Here is a 24,424-nt window from a genome sequence, read left to right as displayed (position 1 = left end):
TCACGCGGCTACACTGGATTGTGTATCTCTAACCAGTCCCGAATGTGACAAGGCAGGCCAGGCCAACCTGTGGCTAGCCTGCTGTTGTGAAACTACAAGTCCCAGCATGCCCTGCAACATTTTTGCTATTAGGGAAGGCTAAACCTGTGGCAGGGCATGCTGGGATGTGTAGTTTCACAACAGCTGGAGAGCCGCAGGTTGTCCAGGCCTGGACCGAGGAAACGACATAACGTGATAACTGGGGGTGAACGCTGCTCCGGATTCGCACTGCTTATGTGCTGCGATTGTGTATATTTAGTCGCACAGTGAGTGACAGGAAGGAAGCGTTTGTGGGAGGTAACGGGGGCGTGGCGACTGTAACGCAGACAAGATGCGCCCTGTATCAGACACATCACAGCTTGTGCAATCGATCCCATCCGCAGATAAAATGGCGCCGATCTCTTACTTACACCAGCCGATATCTGTGACATTTGCATATTCTTGCACAGCCGCAGCGCACTGAATCCTGCCATAAATCCGTCTATACACAGTGTATATATTTCATTAAAAATCATCATTTGCTGCAATGTTTCTGCTGCTGGAATGTGGGGGGCACAGTGTTACCTCACCTGGATATCATTCAGCTCCTTCAGGAAGCGGGAAGCCATCTTGGGTCCATTCTCCATAGTAGGGATGTGTAAGTTCTAGCAAGACACAAAATAGTCAGAAATTGTGTCATTATCTCTAACATGGAGAAACACCTGAAAGGACGCTACAACATAAGCACAAAATATAACTGCACACCCTCTTACACACACCCCCACCCCTCCCTCAGATTCTGAGGAGACCCCGCCGGTCCAGCTACCTGTTTTGGCCTTTTGCGGGCCGAGATCTCGTCTGGGCTTTCAGACTGCACATGGGATTACTTCCAGACCCTCCCCAATATGAACCTAATCTTCCGGTCTCTTGGACTGCACATGCATGGACCCTGATGCATCATGGGGGATGTAGTCCAGTTCTGTGCTGAACTGTGCACTGTAAAGCTCTGCTGCAGGGGGACTGCTCTGCTGCCCCAGCTAGTGGCGACCCTAGGCATGTGCCTCATGGGAATCCAGCACTTTGCGGCAGTCATTTGTTTTACTGTGCCATCACAACCGGCTCCATGCGGTGCATTTCTGTACAGCTAGGCTGCTGCAGTATCAGTCACCGTGTGCATGCTCTGTTAGCGGAACAGCCCCCGGAAAGCAGCAGACCAGGCCACATGGGGCTCCAGCTGCTCTATGTATATTACTGAGCCTATATAATCACTAGCTGCCGGTGACCATCCCTCGCTGAGTCTGTGAAAGACCTTTCTGGAACGACATACTGTCCTGATACTCATCCCCACAGCACGTTGCAGTTATCTATCGTCCCCTGGACCACATGGCCAACGTCGGCGAAATATAGTGGCGCCTATATTATGAGCCAGTCACCGTGATACAATGTGGTCAGTAACAGCTGCAGGAGGCGCATGTAAAGCGATACACAATCCCCTGACGGATGAAGACGTAACAGTTCCCACGCGTTTCATGTTACTATTGTACTATCCTCCTCTAGTTCCACGCAGCAGTATACAGCAATGATACAGAGATTATATACACAAGACGGAACATGCTCTTACCTCGTTCTTATACAGGACTTTACCGACTGGACAAACCACACACGCCGTCCCGGCACCGAACATCTCCTTCACCCGCTCCTCCTTCAGTGCCGTCACCAGATCGCGCATGGTGAGGTAGCGCTCAGACACTTTACACTCCCCCTGGAGACAGACAGATGGGAGGACAATGAGAGATGGAGTCTCGTCTCACTGGAGCGAGGAATGATGGAGGCTATTTCTTATCCAGACACCGGGCATCAATTCCTAGAGGGGTTGTAAGCTTACACACTGCAGCGTCACTGCGGACTGTGGGGCTCGTTGTATAAATACAGTGATCGCAAAAACGCTCTATGGCGCGTATTTTACCTAGAACAGCGTCCTGAGACCCACGTTTAGAAGATGAGATGGTCCCACAGGACGCGCTCATCTGCGTCTGTGTGTGGCATTGCGCTGGGAGAGGACACAGGAGGTGACTGGCTGTTTCCTCAGCCAATCACCTCCTGTAGCAGCGGCGGAGACAGGGTCAGCATGCAGCACGGAGGAGCAACCAATCACAGCCTGCGCTGTCTCCCGCCAGTCCGGAACGGTTTGAATCCCCCTCACCGAAGCGCGCTGACCATGAATCTGTGCTGCAGCGCTGGCAGACTGGCCCCGCTCACCCGGCACTGCTCCACCCCCTCCCCGCTGCTCGCTGACCCTGTCTCCACCGCCAGCACCAAGAGACTGGCCCCGCTCACCCGACACCGCGTCCTCCTCCACAACGGTGAGTGCCGCTCTGCGTCTGCCCTGTGCTCTACCTGGCGCAATGTGTATAACGTGCTCTGCCTGGTGCAATGTGTATAACGTGCTCTACCTGGTGCAATGTGTATAACGTGCTCTACCTGGTGCAATGTGTATAACGTGCTCTACCTGGTGCAATGTGTATAACGTGCTCTACCTGTCGCAATGTGTATAACGTGCTCTACCTGGCGCAATGTGTATAACATGCTCTACCTGGTGCAATGTGTATAATGTGCTCTGCCTGGTGCAATGTGTGTAACGTGCTCTACCTGTCGCAATGTGTATAACGTGCTCTACCTGGCGCAATGTGTATAACATGCTCTACCTGGTGCAATGTGTATAACGTGCTCTGCCTGGTGCAATGTGTATAACGTGCTCTACCTGGTGCAATGTGTATAACATGCTCTACCTGGTGCAATGTGTATAACGTGCTCTGCCTGGTGCAATGTGTATAACGTGCTCTACCTAGTGCAATGTGTATAACGTGCTCTACCTGGTGCAATGTGTATAACGTGCTCTGCCTGGTGCAATGTGTATAACGTGCTCTATCTGGTGCAATGTGAATAACGTGCTCTGCCTGGTGCAATGTGTATAACGTGCTCTGCATGGTGCAATGTGTATAACGTGCTCTATCTGGTGCAATGTGTATAACGTGCTCTACCTGGTGCAATGTGTATAACGTGCTCTGCCTGGTGCAATGTGTATAACGTGCTCTACCTGGTGCAATGTGTATAACGTGCTCTGCCTGGTGCAATGTGTATAACGTGCTCTACCTGGTGCAATGTGTATAACGTGCTCTACCTGGTGCAATGTGTATAACGTGCTCTACCTGGTGTAATGTGTATAACGTGCTCTATCTGGTGCAATGTGAATAACGTGCTCTGCCTGGTGCAATGTGTATAACGTGCTCTATCTGGTGCAATGTGAATAACGTGCTCTACCTGGTGCAATGTGTATAACGTGCTCTGCCTGGTGCAATGTGTATAACGTGCTCTACCTGGTGCAATGTGTATAACGTGCTCTACCTGGTGCAATGTGTATAACGTGCTCTACCTGGTGTAATGTGTATAACGTGCTCTGCCTGGTGCAATGTGTATAACGTGCTCTGCCTGGTGCAATGTGTATAACGTGCTTTACCTGGCGCAATGTGTATAACGTGCTCTACCTGGCGCAATGTGTATAACGTGCTCTGCCTGGCGCAATGTGTATAACGTGCTCTGCCTGGCGCAATGTGTATAACGTGCTCTGCCTGGCGCAATGTGTATAACGTGCTCTGCCTGGCGCAATGTGTATAACGTGCTCTGCCTGGCGCAATGTGTATAACGTACTCTGCCTGGTGCAATGTGTATAATGTGCTCTGCCTGGTGCAATGTGTATAACGTGCTCTGCCTGAAGCAATGTGTATAACGTGCTCTCCCTGCTGCAATGTGTATAACGTGCTCTACCTGGTGCAATGTGTATAACGTGCTCTACCTGGTGCAATGTGTATAACGTGCTCTGCCTGGTGCAATGTGTATAACGTGCTTTACCTGGCGCAATGTGTATAACCTGCTCTGCCTGGCGCAATGTGTATAACGTGCTCTGCCTGGCGCAATGTGTATAACGTGCTCTACCTGGCGCAATGTGTATAATGTGCTCTACCGGGCGCAATGTGTATGACGTGCTCTACCTGGTGCAATGTGTATGACGTGCTCTGCCTGGTACATTGTGTATAAAGTGCTCTGCCTGGCGCAATGTGTATGACGTGCTCTGCCTGCGCAATGTGTATAACGTGCTCTACCTGGTGCAATGTGTATATTGTGCTCTGCCTGGTGCAATGTGTATAACGTGCTCAGCCTGGTGCAATATGTATAACGTGCTCTGCCTGGTGCAATGTGTATAACGTGCTCTGCCTGGTGCAATGTGTATAACGTGCTCTGCCTGGTGCAATGTGTATAACGTGCTCTGCCTGGTGTAATGTGTATAACGTACTCTACCTGGTGCAATGTGTATAACGTGCTCTGCCTGGTGCAATGTGTATAACGTGCTCTGCCTGGTGCAATGTGTATAATGTGCTCAGCCTGGTGCAAAGTGTATAACGTGCTCTGCCTGGTGCAAAGTGTATAACGTGCTCTGCCTGGTGCAATGTGTATAATGTGCTCAGCCTGGTGCAATGTGTATAACGTGCTCTGCCTGAAGCAATGTGTATAACGTGCTCTCCCTGCTGCAATGTGTATAACGTGCTCTACCTGGTGCAATGTGTATAACGTGCTCTACCTGGTGCAATGTGTATAACGTGCTCTGCCTGGTGCAATGTGTATAACGTGCTTTACCTGGCGCAATGTGTATAACCTGCTCTGCCTGGCGCAATGTGTATAACGTGCTCTGCCTGGCGCAATGTGTATAACGTGCTCTACCTGGCGCAATGTGTATAATGTGCTCTACCGGGCGCAATGTGTATGACGTGCTCTACCTGGTGCAATGTGTATGACGTGCTCTGCCTGGTACATTGTGTATAAAGTGCTCTGCCTGGCGCAATGTGTATGACGTGCTCTGCCTGCGCAATGTGTATAACGTGCTCTACCTGGTGCAATGTGTATATTGTGCTCTGCCTGGTGCAATGTGTATAACGTGCTCAGCCTGGTGCAATATGTATAACGTGCTCTGCCTGGTGCAATGTGTATAACGTGCTCTGCCTGGTGCAATGTGTATAACGTGCTCTGCCTGGTGCAATGTGTATAACGTGCTCTGCCTGGTGTAATGTGTATAACGTACTCTACCTGGTGCAATGTGTATAACGTGCTCTGCCTGGTGCAATGTGTATAACGTGCTCTGCTGGTGCAGTGTGTATAATGTGCTCTGCCTGATGCAATGTGTATAACGTGCTCTGCTGGTGCAGTGTGTATAATGTGCTCTGCCTGGTGCAATGTGTATAACGTGCTCTGCCTGGTGCAATGTGTATAACGTGCTCTACCTGGTGCAATGTGTATAACGTGCTCAGCCTGGTGCAATATGTATAACGTGCTCTGCCTGGTGCAATGTGTATAACGTGCTCTGCCTGGTGCAATGTGTATAACGTGCTCTGCCTGGTGTAATGTGTATAACGTACTCTACCTGGTGCAATGTGTATAACGTGCTCTGCCTGGTGTAATGTGAATAACGTGCTCTGCCTGGTGCAATGTGTATAACGTGCTCTGCCTGGTGCAAAGTGTATAACGTGCTCTGCCTGGTGCAATGTGTATAACGTGCTCTACCTGGTGCAATGTGTATAACGTGCTCTGCCTGGTGCAATGTGTATAACGTGCTCTATCTGGTGCAATGTGTATAACGTGCTCTACCTGGTGTAATGTGTATAACGTGCTCTGCCTGGTGCAATGTGTATAACGTGCTCTGCCTGGCGCAATGTGTATAACGTGCTTTACCTGGCGCAATGTGTATAACATGCTCTGCCTGGCGCAATGTGTATAACGTGCTCTGCCTGGCGCAATGTGTATAACGTGCTCTGCCTGGCGCAATGTGTATAACGTGCTCTGCCTGGCGCAATGTGTATAACGTGCTCTGCCTGGCGCAATGTGTATAACGTGCTCTGCCTGGTGCAATGTGTATAATGTGCTCTGCCTGGTGCAATGTGTATAACGTGCTCTGCCTGGAGCAATGTGTATAACGTGCTCTACCTGGTGCAATGTGTATAACGTGCTCTACCTGGTGCAATGTGTATAACGTGCTCTACCTGGTGCAAGGTGTATAACGTGCTCTGCCTGGTGCAATGTGTATAACGTGCTTTACCTGGCGCAATGTGTATAACGTGCTCTGCCTGGCGCAATGTGTATAACATGCTCTGCCTGGCGCAATGTGTATAACGTGCTCTACCTGGCGCAATGTGTATAATGTGCTCTACCGGGCGCAATGTGTATGACGTGCTCTGCCTGTGCAATGTGTATGACGTGCTCTGCCTGGTACATTGTGTATAAAGTGCTCTGCCTGGCGCAATGTGTATGACGTGCTCTGCCTGCGCAATGTGTATAACGTGCTCTACCTGGTGCAATGTGTATATCGTGCTCTGCCTGGTGCAATGTGTATAACGTGCTCAGCCTGGTGCAATATGTATAACGTGCTCTGCCTGGTGCAATGTGTATAACGTGCTCTGCCTGGTGCAATGTGTATAACGTGCTCTGCCTGGTGCAATGTGTATAACGTGCTCTGCCTGGTGTAATGTGTATAACGTACTCTACCTGGTGCAATGTGTATAACGTGCTCTGCCTGGTGCAATGTGTATAACGTGCTCTGCCTGGTGCAATGTGTATAATGTGCTCTGCCTGGTGCAATGTGTATAACGTGCTCTGCCTGGAGCAATGTGTATAACGTGCTCTACCTGGTGTAATGTGTATAACGTGCTCTACCTGGTGCAATGTGTATAACGTGCTCTGCCTGGTGCAATGTGTATAACGTGCTCTGCCTGGTGCAAAGTGTATAACGTACTCTACCTGGTGCAATGTGTATAACGTGCTCTGCCTGGTGCAATGTGTATAATGTGCTCTGCCTGGTGCAATGTGTATAACGTGCTCTGCCTGGTGCAATGTGTATAACGTGCTCTGCCTGGTGTAATGTGTATAACGTACTCTACCTGGTGCAATGTGTATAACGTGCTCTGCCTGGTGCAATGTGTATAACGTGCTCTGCCTGGTGCAATGTGTATAATGTGCTCTGCCTGGTGCAATGTGTATAACGTGCTCTGCCTGGAGCAATGTGTATAACGTGCTCTACCTGGTGTAATGTGTATAACGTGCTCTGCCTGGAGCAATGTGTATAACGTGCTCTACCTGGTGTAATGTGTATAACGTGCTCTACCTGGTGCAATGTGTATAACGTGCTCTACCTGGTGCAAGGTGTATAACGTGCTCTACCTGGTGCAAGGTGTATAACGTGCTCTGCCTGGTGCAATATGTATAACGTGCTCTGCCTGGTGCAATGTGTATAACGTGCTCTGCCTGGTGCAATGTGTATAACGTGCTCTGCCTGGTGCAATGTGTATAACGTGATCTGCCTGGTGTAATGTGTATAACGTACTCTACCTGGTGCAATGTGTATAACGTGCTCTGCCTGGTGCAATGTGTATAACGTGCTCTGCCTGGTGCAATGTGTATAATGTGCTCAGCCTGGTGCAAAGTGTATAACGTGCTCTGCCTGGTGCAATGTGTATAACGTGCTCTACCTGGTGCAATGTGTATAACGTGCTCTGCCTGGTGCAATGTGTATAACGTGATCTGCCTGGTGCAATGTGTATAACGTGCTCAGCCTGGTGCAATATGTATAACGTGCTCTGCCTGGTGCAATGTGTATAACGTGCTCTGCCTGGTGCAATGTGTATAACGTGCTCTGCCTGGTGCAATGTGTATAACGTGATCTGCCTGGTGTAATGTGTATAACGTACTCTACCTGGTGCAATGTGTATAACGTGCTCTGCCTGGTGCAATGTGTATAACGTGCTCTGCCTGGTGCAATGTGTATAATGTGCTCAGCCTGGTGCAAAGTGTATAACGTGCTCTGCCTGGTGCAATGTGTATAACGTGCTCTACCTGGTGCAATGTGTATAACGTGCTCTGCCTGGTGCAATGTGTATAACGTGATCTGCCTGGTGCAATGTGTATAACGTGCTCTGCCTGGTGCAAAGTGTATAACGTGCTCTGCCTGGTGCAATGTGTATAACGTGCTCTGCTGGTGCAGTGTGTATAATGTGCTCTGCCTGATGCAATGTGTATAACGTGCTCTGCTGGTGCAGTGTGTATAATGTGCTCTGCCTGATGCAATGTGTATAACGTGCTCTGCTGGTGCAGTGTGTATAATGTGCTCTGCCTGGTGCAATGTGTATAACGTGCTCTGCCTGGTGCAATGTGTATAACGTGCTCTACCTGGTGCAATGTGTATAACGTGCTCTGCCTGGTGCAATGTGTATAACGTGCTCTGCCTGGTGTAATGTGTATAACGTGCTCTGCCTGGTGCAATGTGTATAACGTGCTCTGCCTGGTGCAATGTGTATAACGTGCTCTGCCTGGTGCAATGTGTATAACGTGCTCTGCCTGGTGTAATGTGTATAACGTGCTCTGCCTGGTGTAATGTGTATAACGTGCTCTGCCTGGTGCAATGTGTATAACGTGCTCTGCCTGTGCAATGTGTATAACATGCTCTGCCTGGTGCAATGTGTATAACGTGCTCTGCCTGGTGTAATGTGTATAACGTGCTCTGCCTGGTGCAATGTGTATAACGTGCTCTGCTGGTGCAGTGTGTATAATGTGCTCTGCCTGGTGCAATGTGTATAACGTGCTCTGCTGGTGCAGTGTGTATAATGTGCTCTGCCTGGTGCAATGTGTATAACGTGCTCTGCTTGGTGCAATGTGTATAACGTGCTCTACCTGGCGCAATGTGTATAACGTGCTCTACCTGGTGCAGTGTGTATAACATGCTCTACCTGGTGCAGTGTGTATAACATGCTCTACCTGGTGCAATGTGTATAACGTGCTCTGCCTGGTGCAATGTGTATAACGTGCTCTGCCTGATGCAATGTGTATAACGTGCTCTACCTGGTGCAATGTGTATAACGTGCTCTACCTGGTGCAATGTGTATAACGTGCTCTGCCTGGTGCAATGTGTATAACGTGCTCTATCTGGTGCAATGTGTATAACGTGCTCTGCCTGGTGCAATGTGTATAACGTGCTCTGCATGGTGCAATGTGTATAACGTGCTCTATCTGGTGCAATGTGTATAACGTGCTCTACCTGGTGCAATGTGTATAACGTGCTCTGCCTGGTGCAATGTGTATAACGTGCTCTGCCTGGTGCAATGTGTATAACGTGCTCTGCTGGTGCAATGTGTATAACGTGCTCTACCTGGTGCAATGTGTATAACGTGCTCTACCTGGTGCAATGTGTATAACGTGCTCTGCCTGATGCAATGTGTATAACGTGCTCTATCTGGTGCAATGTGAATAACGTGCTCTGCCTGGTGCAATGTGTATAACGTGCTCTGCCTGGTGCAATGTGTATAACGTGCTCTATCTGGTGCAATGTGTATAACGTGCTCTGCCTGGTGCAAAGTGTATAACGTGCTCTGCCTGGTGCAATGTGTATAACATGCTCTACCTGGTGCAATGTGTATAACGTGCTCTGCCTGGTGCAATGTGTATAACGTCCTCTGCCTGGTGCAATGTGTATAACGTGCTCTACCTGGTGCAATGTGTATAACGTGCTCTACCTGGTGCAATGTGTATAATGTGCTCTGCCTGGTGCAATGTGTATAACGTGCTCTGCCTGGTGCAATGTGTATAACGTGCTCTGCTGGTGCAGTGTGTATAATGTGCTCTGCCTGGTGCAATGTGTATAACGTGCTCTGCCTGGTGCAATGTGTATAACGTGCTCTGCCTGGTGTAATGTGTATAACGTGCTCTGTCTGGTGCAATGTGTATAACATGCTCTGCTGGTGCAGTGTGTATAATGTGCTCTGCCTGGTGCAATGTGTATAACGTGCTCTGCTGGTGCAGTGTGTATAATGTGCTCTGCCTGGTGCAATGTGTATAACGTGCTCTGCCTGGTGCAATGTGTATAACGTGCTCTGCTGGTGCAGTGTGTATAATGTGCTCTGCCTGGTGCAATGTGTATAACGTGCTCTGCCTGGTGCAATGTGTATAACGTGCTCTGCCTGGTGCAATGTGTATAACGTGCTCTGTCTGGTGCAATGTGTATAACATGCTCTGCTGGTGCAGTGTGTATAATGTGCTCTGCCTGGTGCAATGTGTATAACGTGCTCTGCTGGTGCAGTGTGTATAATGTGCTCTGCCTGGCGCAATGTGTATAACGTGCTCTGCCTGGCGCAATGTGTATAACGTGCTCTACCTGGTGCAATGTGTATAACGTGCTCTGCTGGTGTAGTGTGTATAATGTGCTCTGCCTGGTGCAATGTGTATAACGTGCTCTGCCTGGTGCAATGTGTATAACGTGCTCTGCTGGTGTAGTGTGTATAATGTGCTCTGCCTGGTGCAATGTGTATAACGTGCTCTACCTGGTGCAATGTGTATAACGTGCTCTGCTGGTGTAGTGTGTATAACGTGCTCTGCCTGGTGCAATGTGTATAACGTGCTCTGCCTGGCGCAATGTGTATAACATGCTCTGCCTGGCGCAATGTGTATAACGTGCTCTGCCTGGCGCAATGTGTATAACGTGCTCTGCCTGGCGCAATGTGTATAACGTGCTCTGCCTGGCGCAATGTGTATAACGTGCTCTGCCTGGCGCAATGTGTATAACGTGCTCTGCCTGGTGCAATGTGTATAACATGCTCTGCCTGGAGCAATGTGTATAACGTGCTCTACCTGGTGCAATGTGTATAACGTGCTCTACCTGGTGCAATGTGTATAACGTGCTCTACCTGGTGCAAGGTGTATAACGTGCTCTGCCTGGTGCAATGTGTATAACGTGCTTTACCTGGCGCAATGTGTATAACGTGCTCTGCCTGGCGCAATGTGTATAACATGCTCTGCCTGGCGCAATGTGTATAACGTGCTCTACCTGGCGCAATGTGTATAATGTGCTCTACCGGGCGCAATGTGTATGACGTGCTCTGCCTGTGCAATGTGTATGGCGTGCTCTGCCTGGCACATTGTGTATAAAGTGCTCTGCCTGGCGCAATGTGTATGACGTGCTCTGCCTGCGCAATGTGTATAACGTGCTCTACCTGGTGCAATGTGTATAACGTGCTCTACCTGGTGCAATGTGTATAACGTGCTCTGCCTGATGCAATGTGTATAACGTGCTCTATCTGGTGCAATGTGAATAACGTGCTCTGCCTGGTGCAATGTGTATAACGTGCTCTGCCTGGTGCAATGTGTATAACGTGCTCTATCTGGTGCAATGTGTATAACGTGCTCTGCCTGGTGCAAAGTGTATAACGTGCTCTGCCTGGTGCAATGTGTATAACGTGCTCTACCTGGTGCAATGTGTATAACGTGCTCTGCTGGTGTAGTGTGTATAATGTGCTCTGCCTGGTGCAATGTGTATAACGTGCTCTGCCTGGTGCAATGTGTATAACGTGCTCTGCTGGTGCAGTGTGTATAATGTGCTCTGCCTGGTGCAATGTGTATAACGTGCTCTGCCTGGTGCAATGTGTATAACGTGCTCTGCCTGGTGTAATGTGTATAACGTGCTCTGTCTGGTGCAATGTGTATAACGTGCTCTGCTGGTGCAGTGTGTATAATGTGCTCTGCCTGGTGCAATGTGTATAACGTGCTCTGCTGGTGCAGTGTGTATAATGTGCTCTGCCTGGCGCAATGTGTATAACGTGCTCTGCCTGGCGCAATGTGTATAACGTGCTCTGCCTGGCGCAATGTGTATAACGTGCTCTGCCTGGCGCAATGTGTATAACGTGCTCTGCCTGGCGCAATGTGTATAACGTGCTCTGCCTGGCGCAATGTGTATAACATGCTCTGCCTGGCGCAATGTGTATAACGTGCTCTGCCTGGCACAATGTGTATAACGTGCTCTGCCTGGTGCAATGTGTATAATGTGCTCTGCCTGGTGCAATGTGTATAACGTGCTCTGCCTGGAGCAATGTGTATAACGTGCTCTACCTGGTGCAATGTGTATAACGTGCTCTACCTGGTGCAATGTGTATAACGTGCTCTACCTGGTGCAAGGTGTATAACGTGCTCTGCCTGGTGCAATGTGTATAACGTGCTTTACCTGGCGCAATGTGTATAACATGCTCTGCCTGGCGCAATGTGTATAACGTGCTCTACCTGGCGCAATGTGTATAATGTGCTCTACCGGGCGCAATGTGTATGACGTGCTCTGCCTGTGCAATGTGTATGACGTGCTCTGCCTGGTACATTGTGTATAAAGTGCTCTGCCTGGCGCAATGTGTATGACGTGCTCTGCCTGCGCAATGTGTATAACGTGCTCTACCTGGTGCAATGTGTATATTGTGCTCTGCCTGGTGCAATGTGTATAACGTGCTCAGCCTGGTGCAATATGTATAACGTGCTCTGCCTGGTGCAATGTGTATAACGTGCTCTGCCTGGTGTAATGTGTATAACGTACTCTACCTGGTGCAATGTGTATAACGTGCTCTGCCTGGTGCAATGTGTATAACGTGCTCTACCTGGTGCAATGTGTATAACGTGCTCTGCCTGGTGCAATGTGTATAACGTGCTCTACCTGGTGCAATGTGTATAACGTACTCTACCTGGTGCAATGTGTATAACGTGCTCTACCTGGTGCAATGTGTATAACGTGCTCTACCTGGTGCAATGTGTATAACGTGCTCTGCCTGATGCAATGTGTATAACGTGCTCTATCTGGTGCAATGTGAATAACGTGCTCTGCCTGGTGCAATGTGTATAACGTGCTCTGCCTGGTGCAATGTGTATAACGTGCTCTACCTGGTGCAATGTGTATAACGTGCTCTGCCTGGTGCAAAGTGTATAACGTGCTCTGCCTGGTGCAATGTGTATAACGTGCTCTACCTGGTGCAATGTGTATAACGTGCTCTGCCTGGTGCAATGTGTATAACGTGCTCTGCCTGGTGTAATGTGTATAACGTGCTCTGCCTGGTGCAATGTGTATAACGTGCTCTGCCTGGTGCAATGTGTATAACGTGCTCTGCCTGGTGCAATGTGTATAACGTGCTCTGCCTGGTGTAATGTGTATAACGTGCTCTGCCTGGTGTAATGTGTATAACGTGCTCTGCCTGGTGCAATGTGTATAACGTGCTCTGCCTGTGCAATGTGTATAACATGCTCTGCCTGGTGCAATGTGTATAACGTGCTCTGCCTGGTGTAATGTGTATAACGTGCTCTGCCTGGTGCAATGTGTATAACGTGCTCTGCTGGTGCAGTGTGTATAATGTGCTCTGCCTGGTGCAATGTGTATAACGTGCTCTGCTGGTGCAGTGTGTATAACGTGCTCTGCCTGGTGCAATGTGTATAACGTGCTCTGCCTGGTGCAATGTGTATAACGTGCTCTGCCTGGTGCAATGTGTATAACGTGCTCTGCCTGGTGCAATGTGTATAACGTGCTCTGCCTGGTGCAATGTGTATAACGTGCTCTGCCTGGTGCAATGTGTATAACGTGCTCTGCCTGGTGCAAAGTGTATAACGTGCTCTGCCTGTCGCAATGTGTATAACGTGCTCTACCTGGCGCAATGTGTATAACATGCTCTACCTGGTGCAGTGTGTATAACATGCTCTACCTGGTGCAATGTGTATAACGTGCTCTGCCTGGTGCAATGTGTATAACGTGCTCTGCCTGATGCAATGTGTATAACGTGCTCTACCTGGTGCAATGTGTATAACGTGCTCTACCTGGTGCAATGTGTATAACGTGCTCTGCCTGGTGCAATGTGTATAACGTGCTCTATCTGGTGCAATGTGTATAACGTGCTCTGCCTGGTGCAATGTGTATAACGTGCTCTGCATGGTGCAATGTGTATAACGTGCTCTATCTGGTGCAATGTGTATAACGTGCTCTACCTGGTGCAATGTGTATAACGTGCTCTGCCTGGTGCAATGTGTATAACGTGCTCTGCCTGGTGCAATGTGTATAACGTGCTCTGCTGGTGCAATGTGTATAACGTGCTCTACCTGGTGCAATGTGTATAACGTGCTCTACCTGGTGCAATGTGTATAACGTGCTCTGCCTGATGCAATGTGTATAACGTGCTCTATCTGGTGCAATGTGAATAACGTGCTCTGCCTGGTGCAATGTGTATAACGTGCTCTGCCTGGTGCAATGTGTATAACGTGCTCTATCTGGTGCAATGTGTATAACGTGCTCTGCCTGGTGCAAAGTGTATAACGTGCTCTGCCTGGTGCAATGTGTATAACGTGCTCTACCTGGTGCAATGTGTATAACGTGCTCTGCCTGGTGCAATGTGTATAACGTCCTCTGCCTGGTGCAATGTGTATAACGTGCTCTACCTGGTGCAATGTGTATAACGTGCTCTGCTGGTGTAGTGTGTATAATGTGCTCTGCCTGGTGCAATGTGTATAACGTGCTCTGCCTGGTGCAATGTGTATAACGTGCTCTGCTGGTGCAGTGTGTATAATGTGCTCTGCCTGGTGCAATGTGTATAACGTGCTCTGCCTGGTGCAATGTGTATAACGTGCTCTGCCTGGTGCAATGTGTATAACGTGCTCTGTCTGGTGCAATGTGTATAACATGCTCTGCTGGTGCAGTGTGTATAATGTGCTCTGCCTGGTGCAATGTGTATAACGTGCTCTGCTGGTGCAGTGTGTATAATGTGCTCTGCCTGGCGCAATGTGTATAACGTGCTCTGCCTGGCGCAATGTGTATAACGTGCTCTACCTGGTGCAATGTGTATAACGTGCTCTGCTGGTGTAGTGTGTATAATGTGCTCTGCCTGGTGCAATGTGTATAACGTGCTCTGCCTGGTGCAATGTGTATAACGTGCTCTGCTGGTGTAGTGTGTATAATGTGCTCTGCCTGGTGCAATGTGTATAACGTGCTCTACCTGGTGCAATGTGTATAACGTGCTCTGCTGGTGTAGTGTGTATAATGTGCTCTGCCTGGTGCAATGTGTATAACGTGCTCTGCCTGGCGCAATGTGTATAACATGCTCTGCCTGGCGCAATGTGTATAACGTGCTCTGCCTGGCGCAATGTGTATAACGTGCTCTGCCTGGCGCAATGTGTATAACGTGCTCTGCCTGGCGCAATGTGTATAACGTGCTCTGCCTGGCGCAATGTGTATAACGTGCTCTGCCTGGCGCAATGTGTATAACGTGCTCTGCCTGGTGCAATGTGTATAACATGCTCTGCCTGGAGCAATGTGTATAACGTGCTCTACCTGGTGCAATGTGTATAACGTGCTCTACCTGGTGCAATGTGTATAACGTGCTCTACCTGGTGCAAGGTGTATAACGTGCTCTGCCTGGTGCAATGTGTATAACGTGCTTTACCTGGCGCAATGTGTATAACGTGCTCTGCCTGGCGCAATGTGTATAACATGCTCTGCCTGGCGCAATGTGTATAACGTGCTCTACCTGGCGCAATGTGTATAATGTGCTCTACCGGGCGCAATGTGTATGACGTGCTCTGCCTGTGCAATGTGTATGACGTGCTCTGCCTGGTACATTGTGTATAAAGTGCTCTGCCTGGCGCAATGTGTATGACGTGCTCTGCCTGCGCAATGTGTATAACGTGCTCTACCTGGTGCAATGTGTATATTGTGCTCTGCCTGGTGCAATGTGTATAACGTGCTCAGCCTGGTGCAATATGTATAACGTGCTCTGCCTGGTGCAATGTGTATAACGTGCTCTGCCTGGTGCAATGTGTATAACGTGCTCTGCCTGGTGCAATGTGTATAACGTGCTCTGCCTGGTGTAATGTGTATAACGTACTCTACCTGGTGCAATGTGTATAACGTGCTCTGCCTGGTGCAATGTGTATAACGTGCTCTACCTGGTGCAATGTGTATAACGTGCTCTGCCTGGTGCAATGTGTATAACGTGCTCTACCTGGTGCAATGTGTATAACGTACTCTACCTGGTGCAATGTGTATAACGTGCTCTACCTGGTGCAATGTGTATAACGTGCTCTACCTGGTGCAATGTGTATAACGTGCTCTGCCTGATGCAATGTGTATAACGTGCTCTATCTGGTGCAATGTGAATAACGTGCTCTGCCTGGTGCAATGTGTATAACGTGCTCTGCCTGGTGCAATGTGTATAACGTGCTCTACCTGGTGCAATGTGTATAACGTGCTCTGCCTGGTGCAAAGTGTATAACGTGCTCTGCCTGGTGCAATGTGTATAACGTGCTCTACCTGGTGCAATGTGTATAACGTGCTCTGCCTGGTGCAATGTGTATAACGTGCTCTGCCTGGTGTAATGTGTATAACGTGCTCTGCCTGGTGCAATGTGTATAACGTGCTCTGCCTGGTGCAATGTGTATAACGTGCTCTGCCTGGTGCAATGTGTATAACGTGCTCTGCCTGGTGTAATGTGTATAACGTGCTCTGCCTGGTGTAATGTGTATAACGTGCTCTGCCTGGTGCAATGTGTATAACGTGCTCTGCCTGTGCAATGTGTATAACATGCTCTGCCTGGTGCAATGTGTATAACGTGCTCTGCCTGGTGTAATGTGTATAACGTGCTCTGCCTGGTGCAATGTGTATAACGTGCTCTGCTGGTGCAGTGTGTATAAAGTGCTCTGCCTGGTGCAATGTGTATAACGTGCTCTGCTGGTGCAGTGTGTATAATGTGCTCTGCCTGGTGCAATGTGTATAACGTGCTCTGCCTGGTGCAATGTGTATAACGTGCTCTGCCTGGTGCAATGTGTATAACGTGCTCTGCCTGGCGCAATGTGTATAACGTGCTCTGCCTGGCGCAATGTGTATAACATGCTCTACCTGGTGCAATGTGTATAACGTGCTCTGCCTGGTGCAATGTGTATAACGTCCTCTGCCTGGTGCAATGTGTATAACGTGCTCTACCTGGTGCAATGTGTATAACGTGCTCTGCTGGTGTAGTGTGTATAATGTGCTCTGCCTGGTGCAATGTGTATAACGTGCTCTGCCTGGTGCAATGTGTATAACGTGCTCTGCTGGTGCAGTGTGTATAATGTGCTCTGCCTGGTGCAATGTGTATAACGTGCTCTGCCTGGTGCAATGTGTATAACGTGCTCTGCCTGGTGTAATGTGTATAACGTGCTCTGTCTGGTGCAATGTGTATAACATGCTCTGCTGGTGCAGTGTGTATAATGTGCTCTGCCTGGTGCAATGTGTATAACGTGCTCTGCTGGTGCAGTGTGTATAATGTGCTCTGCCTGGCGCAATGTGTATAACGTGCTCTGCCTGGCGCAATGTGTATAACGTGCTCTACCTGGTGCAATGTGTATAACGTGCTCTGCTGGTGTAGTGTGTATAATGTGCTCTGCCTGGTGCAATGTGTATAACGTGCTCTGCCTGGTGCAATGTGTATAACGTGCTCTGCTGGTGTAGTGTGTATAATGTGCTCTGCCTGGTGCAATGTGTATAACGTGCTCTACCTGGTGCAATGTGTATAACGTGCTCTGCTGGTGTAGTGTGTATAATGTGCTCTGCCTGGTGCAATGTGTATAACGTGCTCTGCCTGGCGCAATGTGTATAACGTGCTCTACCTGGTGCAATGTGTATAACGTGCTCTGCTGGTGCAGTGTGTATAACGTGCTCTGCCTGGTGCAATGTGTATAACGTGCTCTGCCTGGTGCAATGTGTATAACGTGCTCTGCCTGGTGCAATGTGTATAACGTGCTCTGCCTGGTGCAATGTGTATAACGTGCTCTGCCTGGTGCAATGTGTATAATGTGCTCTACCTGGTCCAATGTGTATAACGAGCTCTGCCTGGTGTAATGTGTATAACGTGCTCTGCCTGGTGCAATGTGTATAACATGCTCTGCTGGTGCAGTGTGTATAATGTGCTCTGCCTGGCGCAATGTGTATAACGTGCTCTACCTGGTGCAATGTGTATAACGTGCTCTGCTGGTGCAGTGTGTATAACGTGCTCTGCCTGGTGCAATGTGTATAAGTGCTCTGCCTGGTGCAATGTGTATAACGTGCTCTACCTGGTGTAATGTGTATAACGTGCTCTGCCTGGTGCAATGTGTATAACATGCTCTGCTGGTGCAATGTGTATAACGTGCTCTGCCTGGCGCAATGTGTATAACGTGCTCTACCTGGTGCAATGTGTATAACGTGCTCTGCTGGTGCAGTGTGTATAACGTGCTCTGCCTGGTGCAATGTGTATAAGTGCTCTGCCTGGTGCAATGTGTATAAGTGCTCTGCCTGGTGCAATGTGTATAACGTGCTCTGCCTGGTGTAATGTGTATAACGTGCTCTGCCTGGTGCAATGTGTATAACATGCTCTGCTGGTGCAGTGTGTATAACGTGCTCTGCCTGGTGCAATGTGTATAACGTGCTCTGCCTGGTGTAATGTGTATAACGTGCTCTGCCTGGTGCAATGTGTATAATGTGCTCTACCTGGTGCAATGTGTATAACGTGCTCTGCCTGGTGCAATGTGTATAACGTGCTCTGCTGGTGCAGTGTGTATAATGTGCTCTGCCTGGCGCAATGTGTATAACGTGCTCTGCCTGGCGCAATGTGTATAACGTGCTCTGCCTGGTGCAATGTGTATAACGTGCTCTGCCTGGTGCAATGTGTATAACGTGCTCTGCCTGGTGCAATATGTAGAACATGCTCTACGTGGTGCAATGTGTATAACGTGCTCTACTTGGCGCTGTATGTATAAGCTGCACTACTGTGTGGTGTAATGTGAATTGGCACTATTATGTGGCCACGCCCCTTCCCCATGAAGCAACAGCCCTAAATTTTTGCTGCGCGCCTTCGGAGCGCACTGTCCATGCTTTAGCGTGTAAGAAGGGGAGCACCAATTTGCTTTCTGCCTTAGGGCGCCAAAATGTCTAGTTACAGCTCTGGTGCGGGGTGTCCTGTACGCTACACAGTTCAGCAGCGCTGACACCCCATCCTCCCCCCTTACAGCACTTTGTAATGTCCAAATCAAGTCTGTGTTTTTTTATTTTTATAATAAGATTAATAAAAACCTTAATTCCGATGGGACCCAGAAAAGGACAGGAAGGACCCCAATTTTTAAAAGTGAGGGGTCCCTGAGACCCACTTTTTTTAGGACTCAGCGCGATCTCTGTAAATAGGACACAACAGGATATGACATAAGGAGACTGCGCACTGTGTAACAAATGACGCGGGATGCTCCGCGTACTCACCCACTCCCGCGCCAGATCTAGAATGCTGTGCCTTGTAACCCCGGGGAGAATGATGCCATCTAGTGGTGGGGTAGCCAGCTCCAGTTCTGAAAACATAAAGAGGTATTACAGGAGTTACTATATAATAATCTATATGTCTTCTAATACTGGATCAGACAGTTCCCTGTACATCTTCTAATACTGGATCAGACAGTCCCCTGTGCATCTTCTAATACTGGATCAGACAGTCCCCTGTGCATCTTCTAATACTGGATCAGACAGTTCCCTGTGCATCTTCTAATACTGGATCAGACAGTCCCCTGTGCATCTTCTAATACTGGATCAGACAGTTCCCTGTGCATCTTCTAATACTGGATCAGACAGTCCCCTGTGCATCTTCTAATACTGGATCAGACAGTTCCCTGTGTAGTATAACAGTGACAGTGGGACTAGTTTGATGTTTGAGCGCACATACAGTAACATCCCTGGTCCGCAGGGCCTGTTGTATATAGGGGGACTGAGTGGATAAATATATCGAAGGTCATACGTCTATATCAGTGGTTCTCAAACTCGGTCCTCAGGACCCCACACAGTGCATGTTTTGCAGGTCACCCAGCAGGTGCACAGGTGTATTAATTACTCACTGACACATTTTAAAAGGTCCACAGGTGGAGCTAATTATTTCACTTGTGATTTTGTGAGGAGACCTGCAAAACATGCGCTGTGTGGGGTCCTGAGGACCGAGTTTGAGAACCACTGGTCTATATCATCTGCGGCTGTGTTCCCATCAGGACACGGTGACGGAACACCAGTGTTAATGGTCGTACGAGCAGAATATATGACGACAGCTCAGGCGGGCGTATCGCGGAGAACCAATGACTGGCCGCCATCATTCTGTAGTTTCATTATGAGTTCTCTTTATTACGGGCACTAAGTCACAGCATACATTACACTACATACAGGGGAACTCTCACCTCCTTCTACTGTATCTCTTTATAGGTCTTCACCCCTTTCCCCAACTGCGACATTGTTCTCATCCCTTCCCCCCTTTCCCCACAGACACCCACATTCTGTATTCTCCTATCCCCGCATTATCACGTTACACATCTGCACTAGATACATTTGTAGCAACTGTCATCACAAAGCGATCCGGGGTGAGGAATCCTCGTCCGGCTATCTAACACTGGGGACCAGATTTCACAGCGTCCGTCTCTGCTTTCCTCACAGGACAAAGGAATCTAATCCATAAATTGGATTTGAAAATCAATTTGCCAACCAAAGACCCAAAGACCATCTGTCTCTTCCGCCGAGTCTGAGTCTCGGATCTGCGGCTTCTCCTTTATGTGGGGAGATATCAGAACGCACAGCTGATGTGATTGTAACAACGTGTCACAGAGGTGTATAAGAGCCTGGCGTAGATGAACCCACTACATAGGGCACAGGGGATTTGTATCCGCTCGTGTCTTTGTACGGCCGTCCCTGCAAAGGTTTGTGATGTAAAACCCCGTGGTTGGTGAGACGGACGAATCCTAACACCGCGGTGGTTTATACTGTACATAAACATTTTCCTACCGCCATTTTCATTTGTCCAGAAGAGGAAGAGATTCATCGTCCCCACTTCTGTGATCTGCTCGTCCTCCCCGTATAACCAGAGCACCTGCTGGCACCCCTCGTCCACGGCCTCGTACTGCGCAAACAGCGCGTTTCCGTAGTTCCTGAGGAACAAGACGCCAAATACACATGACAAGCCTGAACCTCCATTTTATTTCTTAGGAATCTACATTATACTTTACCTACTGTGAAACCAAATGTTCCCACGTGATAAGATAATGAGGCTCGTTTATAAAAGCGCAAACCCACAGCGTACTATATCATGCAGCTACTTTGCATAATTGCACGCGGCTATAACAGGAAGTGCATGGGTCAGGATGGTGGCGACTATGGGGGTACAATAGAAATTTACACCATGATCAGAGGGGGGTGATGTCACCTCTGTGATGCGGCGGTGGCGCCAATGAAGGGTTGCGTCTAGTGTGCCCAGTGTTTCCGCGCGACTCCCTCCCTTTAGCTATACTGCCACTGGTTTATTTAATAGCTGACCTGGCCACATAAAAACAATAGTGCGCAAATCATGAAATGACACAAACTCACCCTCCAACCTTGCTGTCCCCGGTGCCGCCCTTCCAGGCCCGGACGTATTTAGGGTCGGCCCACAATGAAACTGGATTAAAAGCTCCGCCTGAGAAATAGGGCCCGACTGGGCTCAGAATGACATACAATAAGGCCTTGGAGGGTCTCTTCACTCCCAGGGAGGGCTGAACGGGGGAGAAATAGGATGGAATTAAAAAAATGCTTTCTTTGGTTTAAACCATTTTTTTTTTTTGCATTAATGTTTTAATAAAAACAAGACTGAATCATGTATTAGAAACCTTTAGGGTCATTCCGAGTTGATCGCTAGCTGCCGTTGTTGGCAGCGCAGCGATCAGGCTAAAAATCGGCATTTCTGCGCATGCGTATGCTCCGCCATGCGAACGCGCGACGTGCGGGTACAAAGTCCTTTGTGGTTTTGCACAGGTTCTAGCGACGTTTTCATTTACACGGCACAAAGCAGGAAGATTGACATGAAAGGGGCGTTTCTGGGTGGCAACCGACCGTTTTTAGAGAGTGCTTAGAAAAACGCAGGCGTGTCGGGGAAAACGCAGGCGTGGCTGGGCGAACGCTGGGCGGGTGTGTGACGTCAAAAGCCTTCCCTCCGTCGTTAGAATCAACGCACATAAAGAGTAACTACAGGGCTGGTCTTGTTTTGCACAAAAAGATTTTGCAGGCGCTCTGCTGCACAAGCGTTCGCACTTCTGCAAAGCGAAAATACACTCCCGGTGGGCGGCGACGATGCGTTTGCACGGCTGCTAAAAACTGCTAGCGAGCGATCAACTCGGAATGACCCCCCTTGATCAATCATGTTTTACTGCTTTCCAACATTAAGAATGTTATTTGGCTTTGATTGGATTTCTTTTACAACTTTCAATAAAACCAATATTTTACAGCTTATTATTGCTATTACATCTGCATATATGTAGAAGGACTAAACATATCAATATATCAATACATACAAAGTACACTCAGAGATAGATGATATTGAAAATAAAAATAAGTTACTCTTAAGCATTAGTCCTACTTATTACTTATTATAATTGCAGAAATGTGAATAGTAATACAGAGTGGAAAATGTAAAAGCACTTTTCAGAGAAAACACACACACACACACACACACACACACACACACACAAGTTAAGCATTAGCACCGGGCATTAAGCATTATTAATAACACTAGTTTTTCAGTATAATAGACTTCTTTTTTTTTTAAGAAGTCACAGTGCCGTGCCTTTAGTCACACCATAATTAAAAAAACAGTCACCTCTCTCTCTGTGTGTGTGTGTGTGTGTGTGTGTGTGTGTGTGTGTGTGTGTGTGTGTGTGTGTGTGTGTGTGTGTGTGTGTGTGTGTGTGTGTATATATATATAATAAGATTTTACTTACCGATAAATCTATTTCTCGTAGTCCGTAGTGGATGCTGGGGACTCCGTCAGGACCATGGGGAATAGCGGCTCCGCAGGAGACAGGGCACAAAAGTAAAAGCTTTAGGATCAGGTGGTGTGCACTGGCTCCTCCCCCTATGACCCTCCTCCAAGCCTCAGTTAGGATACTGTGCCCGGACGAGCGTACACAATAAGGAAGGATTTTGAATCCCGGGTAAGACTCATACCAGCCACACCAATCACACTGTACAACCTGTGATCTGAACCCAGTTAACAGCATGATAACAGCGGAGCCTCTGAAAAGATGGCTCACAACAATAATAACCCGATTTTTGTAACAATAACTATGTACAAGTATTGCAGACAATCCGCACTTGGGATGGGCGCCCAGCATCCACTACGGACTACGAGAAATAGATTTATCGGTAAGTAAAATCTTATTTTCTCTGACGTCCTAGTGGATGCTGGGGACTCCGTCAGGACCATGGGGATTATACCAAAGCTCCCAAACGGGCGGGAGAGTGCGGATGACTCTGCAGCACCGAATGAGAGAACTCCAGGTCCTCTTTAGCCAGGGTATCAAATTTGTAGAATTTTACAAACGTGTTCTCCCCCGACCACGTAGCTGCTCGGCAGAGTTGTAATGCCGAGACCCCTCGGGCAGCCGCCCAGGATGAGCCCACCTTCCTTGTGGAATGGGCCTTGACAGATTTAGGCTGTGGCAGGCCTGCCACAGAATGTGCAAGTTGAAATGTGCTACAAATCCAACGAGCAATCGTCTGCTTAGAAGCAGGAGCACCCAGTTTGTTGGGTGCATACAGGATAACAGCGAGTCAGTTTTCCTGACTCCAGCCGTCCTGGAAACCTATATTTTCAGGGCCCTGACAACATCTAGCAACTTGGAGTCCTCCAAGTTCCTAGTAGCCGCAGGTACCACAATAAGCTGGTTCAGGTGAAACGCTGACACCACCTTAGGAAGAAACTGGGGACGAGTCCGCAGCTCTGCCCTGTCCGAATGGACAATCAGATATGGCTTTTGTGAGACAAAGCCGCCAATTCTGACACTCGCCTGGCCGAGGCCAGGGCCAACAGCATGGTCACTTTTTATGTGAGATATTTCAAATCCACAGATTTGAGCGGTTTAAAATGTGATTTGAGGAATCCCAGAACTACGTTGAGATCCCACAGTGCCACTGGAGGCACAAAAAGGGGGTTGTATATGCAATACTCCCTTGACAAACTTCTGGACTTCAGGAACTGAAGCCAATTCTTTCTGGAAGAAAATTGACAGGGCCGAAATTTGAACCTTAATGGACCCCAATTTGAGGCCCATAGACACTCCTGTTTGCAGGAAATGCAGGAATCGACCGAGTTGAAATTTCTTCGTGGGGCCTTCCTGGCCTCACACCACGCAACATATTTTCGCCACATGTGGTGATAATGTTTTGCGGTCACCTCCTTCCTGGCTTTGACCAGGGTAGGAATGACCTCTTCCGGAATGCCTTTTTCCCTTAGGATCTGGCGTTCCACCGCCATGCCGTCAAACGCAGCCGCGGTAAGTCTTGGAACAGACCTGGTACTTGCTGAAGCAAGTCCCTTCTTAGCGGCAGAGGCCATGAGTCCTCTGTGAGCATTTCTTGAAGTTCCGGGTGCCACGTCCTTCTTGGCCAATCCGGAGCCACGAGTATAGTTCTTACTCCTCTACGTCTTATAATTCTCAGTACCTTGGTTATGAGAAGCAGAGGAGGGAA

The 24,424-nt window shown here is 48.7% G+C and overlaps 1 protein-coding gene across 3 annotated transcripts in view; it reads right to left on the bottom strand.

Moving 5' to 3' along the window:
• BCAT1 (branched chain amino acid transaminase 1) overlaps nt 1-24,424 on the bottom strand; it is a 128,737-nt gene that overhangs the window by 5,641 nt on the left and 98,672 nt on the right. For all 3 annotated transcript variants that reach the window (XM_063929367.1, XM_063929366.1, XM_063929365.1), the window contains exons 6-10: nt 21,290-21,453; nt 20,711-20,853; nt 19,160-19,245; nt 1,640-1,780; nt 609-683 (exon numbers count right to left, since the gene is read on the bottom strand). In XM_063929367.1, the coding sequence (XP_063785437.1) occupies nt 609-683; nt 1,640-1,780; nt 19,160-19,245; nt 20,711-20,853; nt 21,290-21,453 (609 nt within the window). The remainder of the gene's footprint in view (nt 1-608; nt 684-1,639; nt 1,781-19,159; nt 19,246-20,710; nt 20,854-21,289; nt 21,454-24,424) is intronic.

The sequence above is a fragment of the Pseudophryne corroboree genome, chromosome 6 (genome assembly GCF_028390025.1).
Source record: "Pseudophryne corroboree isolate aPseCor3 chromosome 6, aPseCor3.hap2, whole genome shotgun sequence".
In the NCBI taxonomy this organism is placed as follows: domain Eukaryota; kingdom Metazoa; phylum Chordata; class Amphibia; order Anura; family Myobatrachidae; genus Pseudophryne; species Pseudophryne corroboree.
The sequence above is the reverse complement of the archived record's forward strand: the minus strand, read 5'-3'. Positions and strand labels throughout refer to the sequence as shown.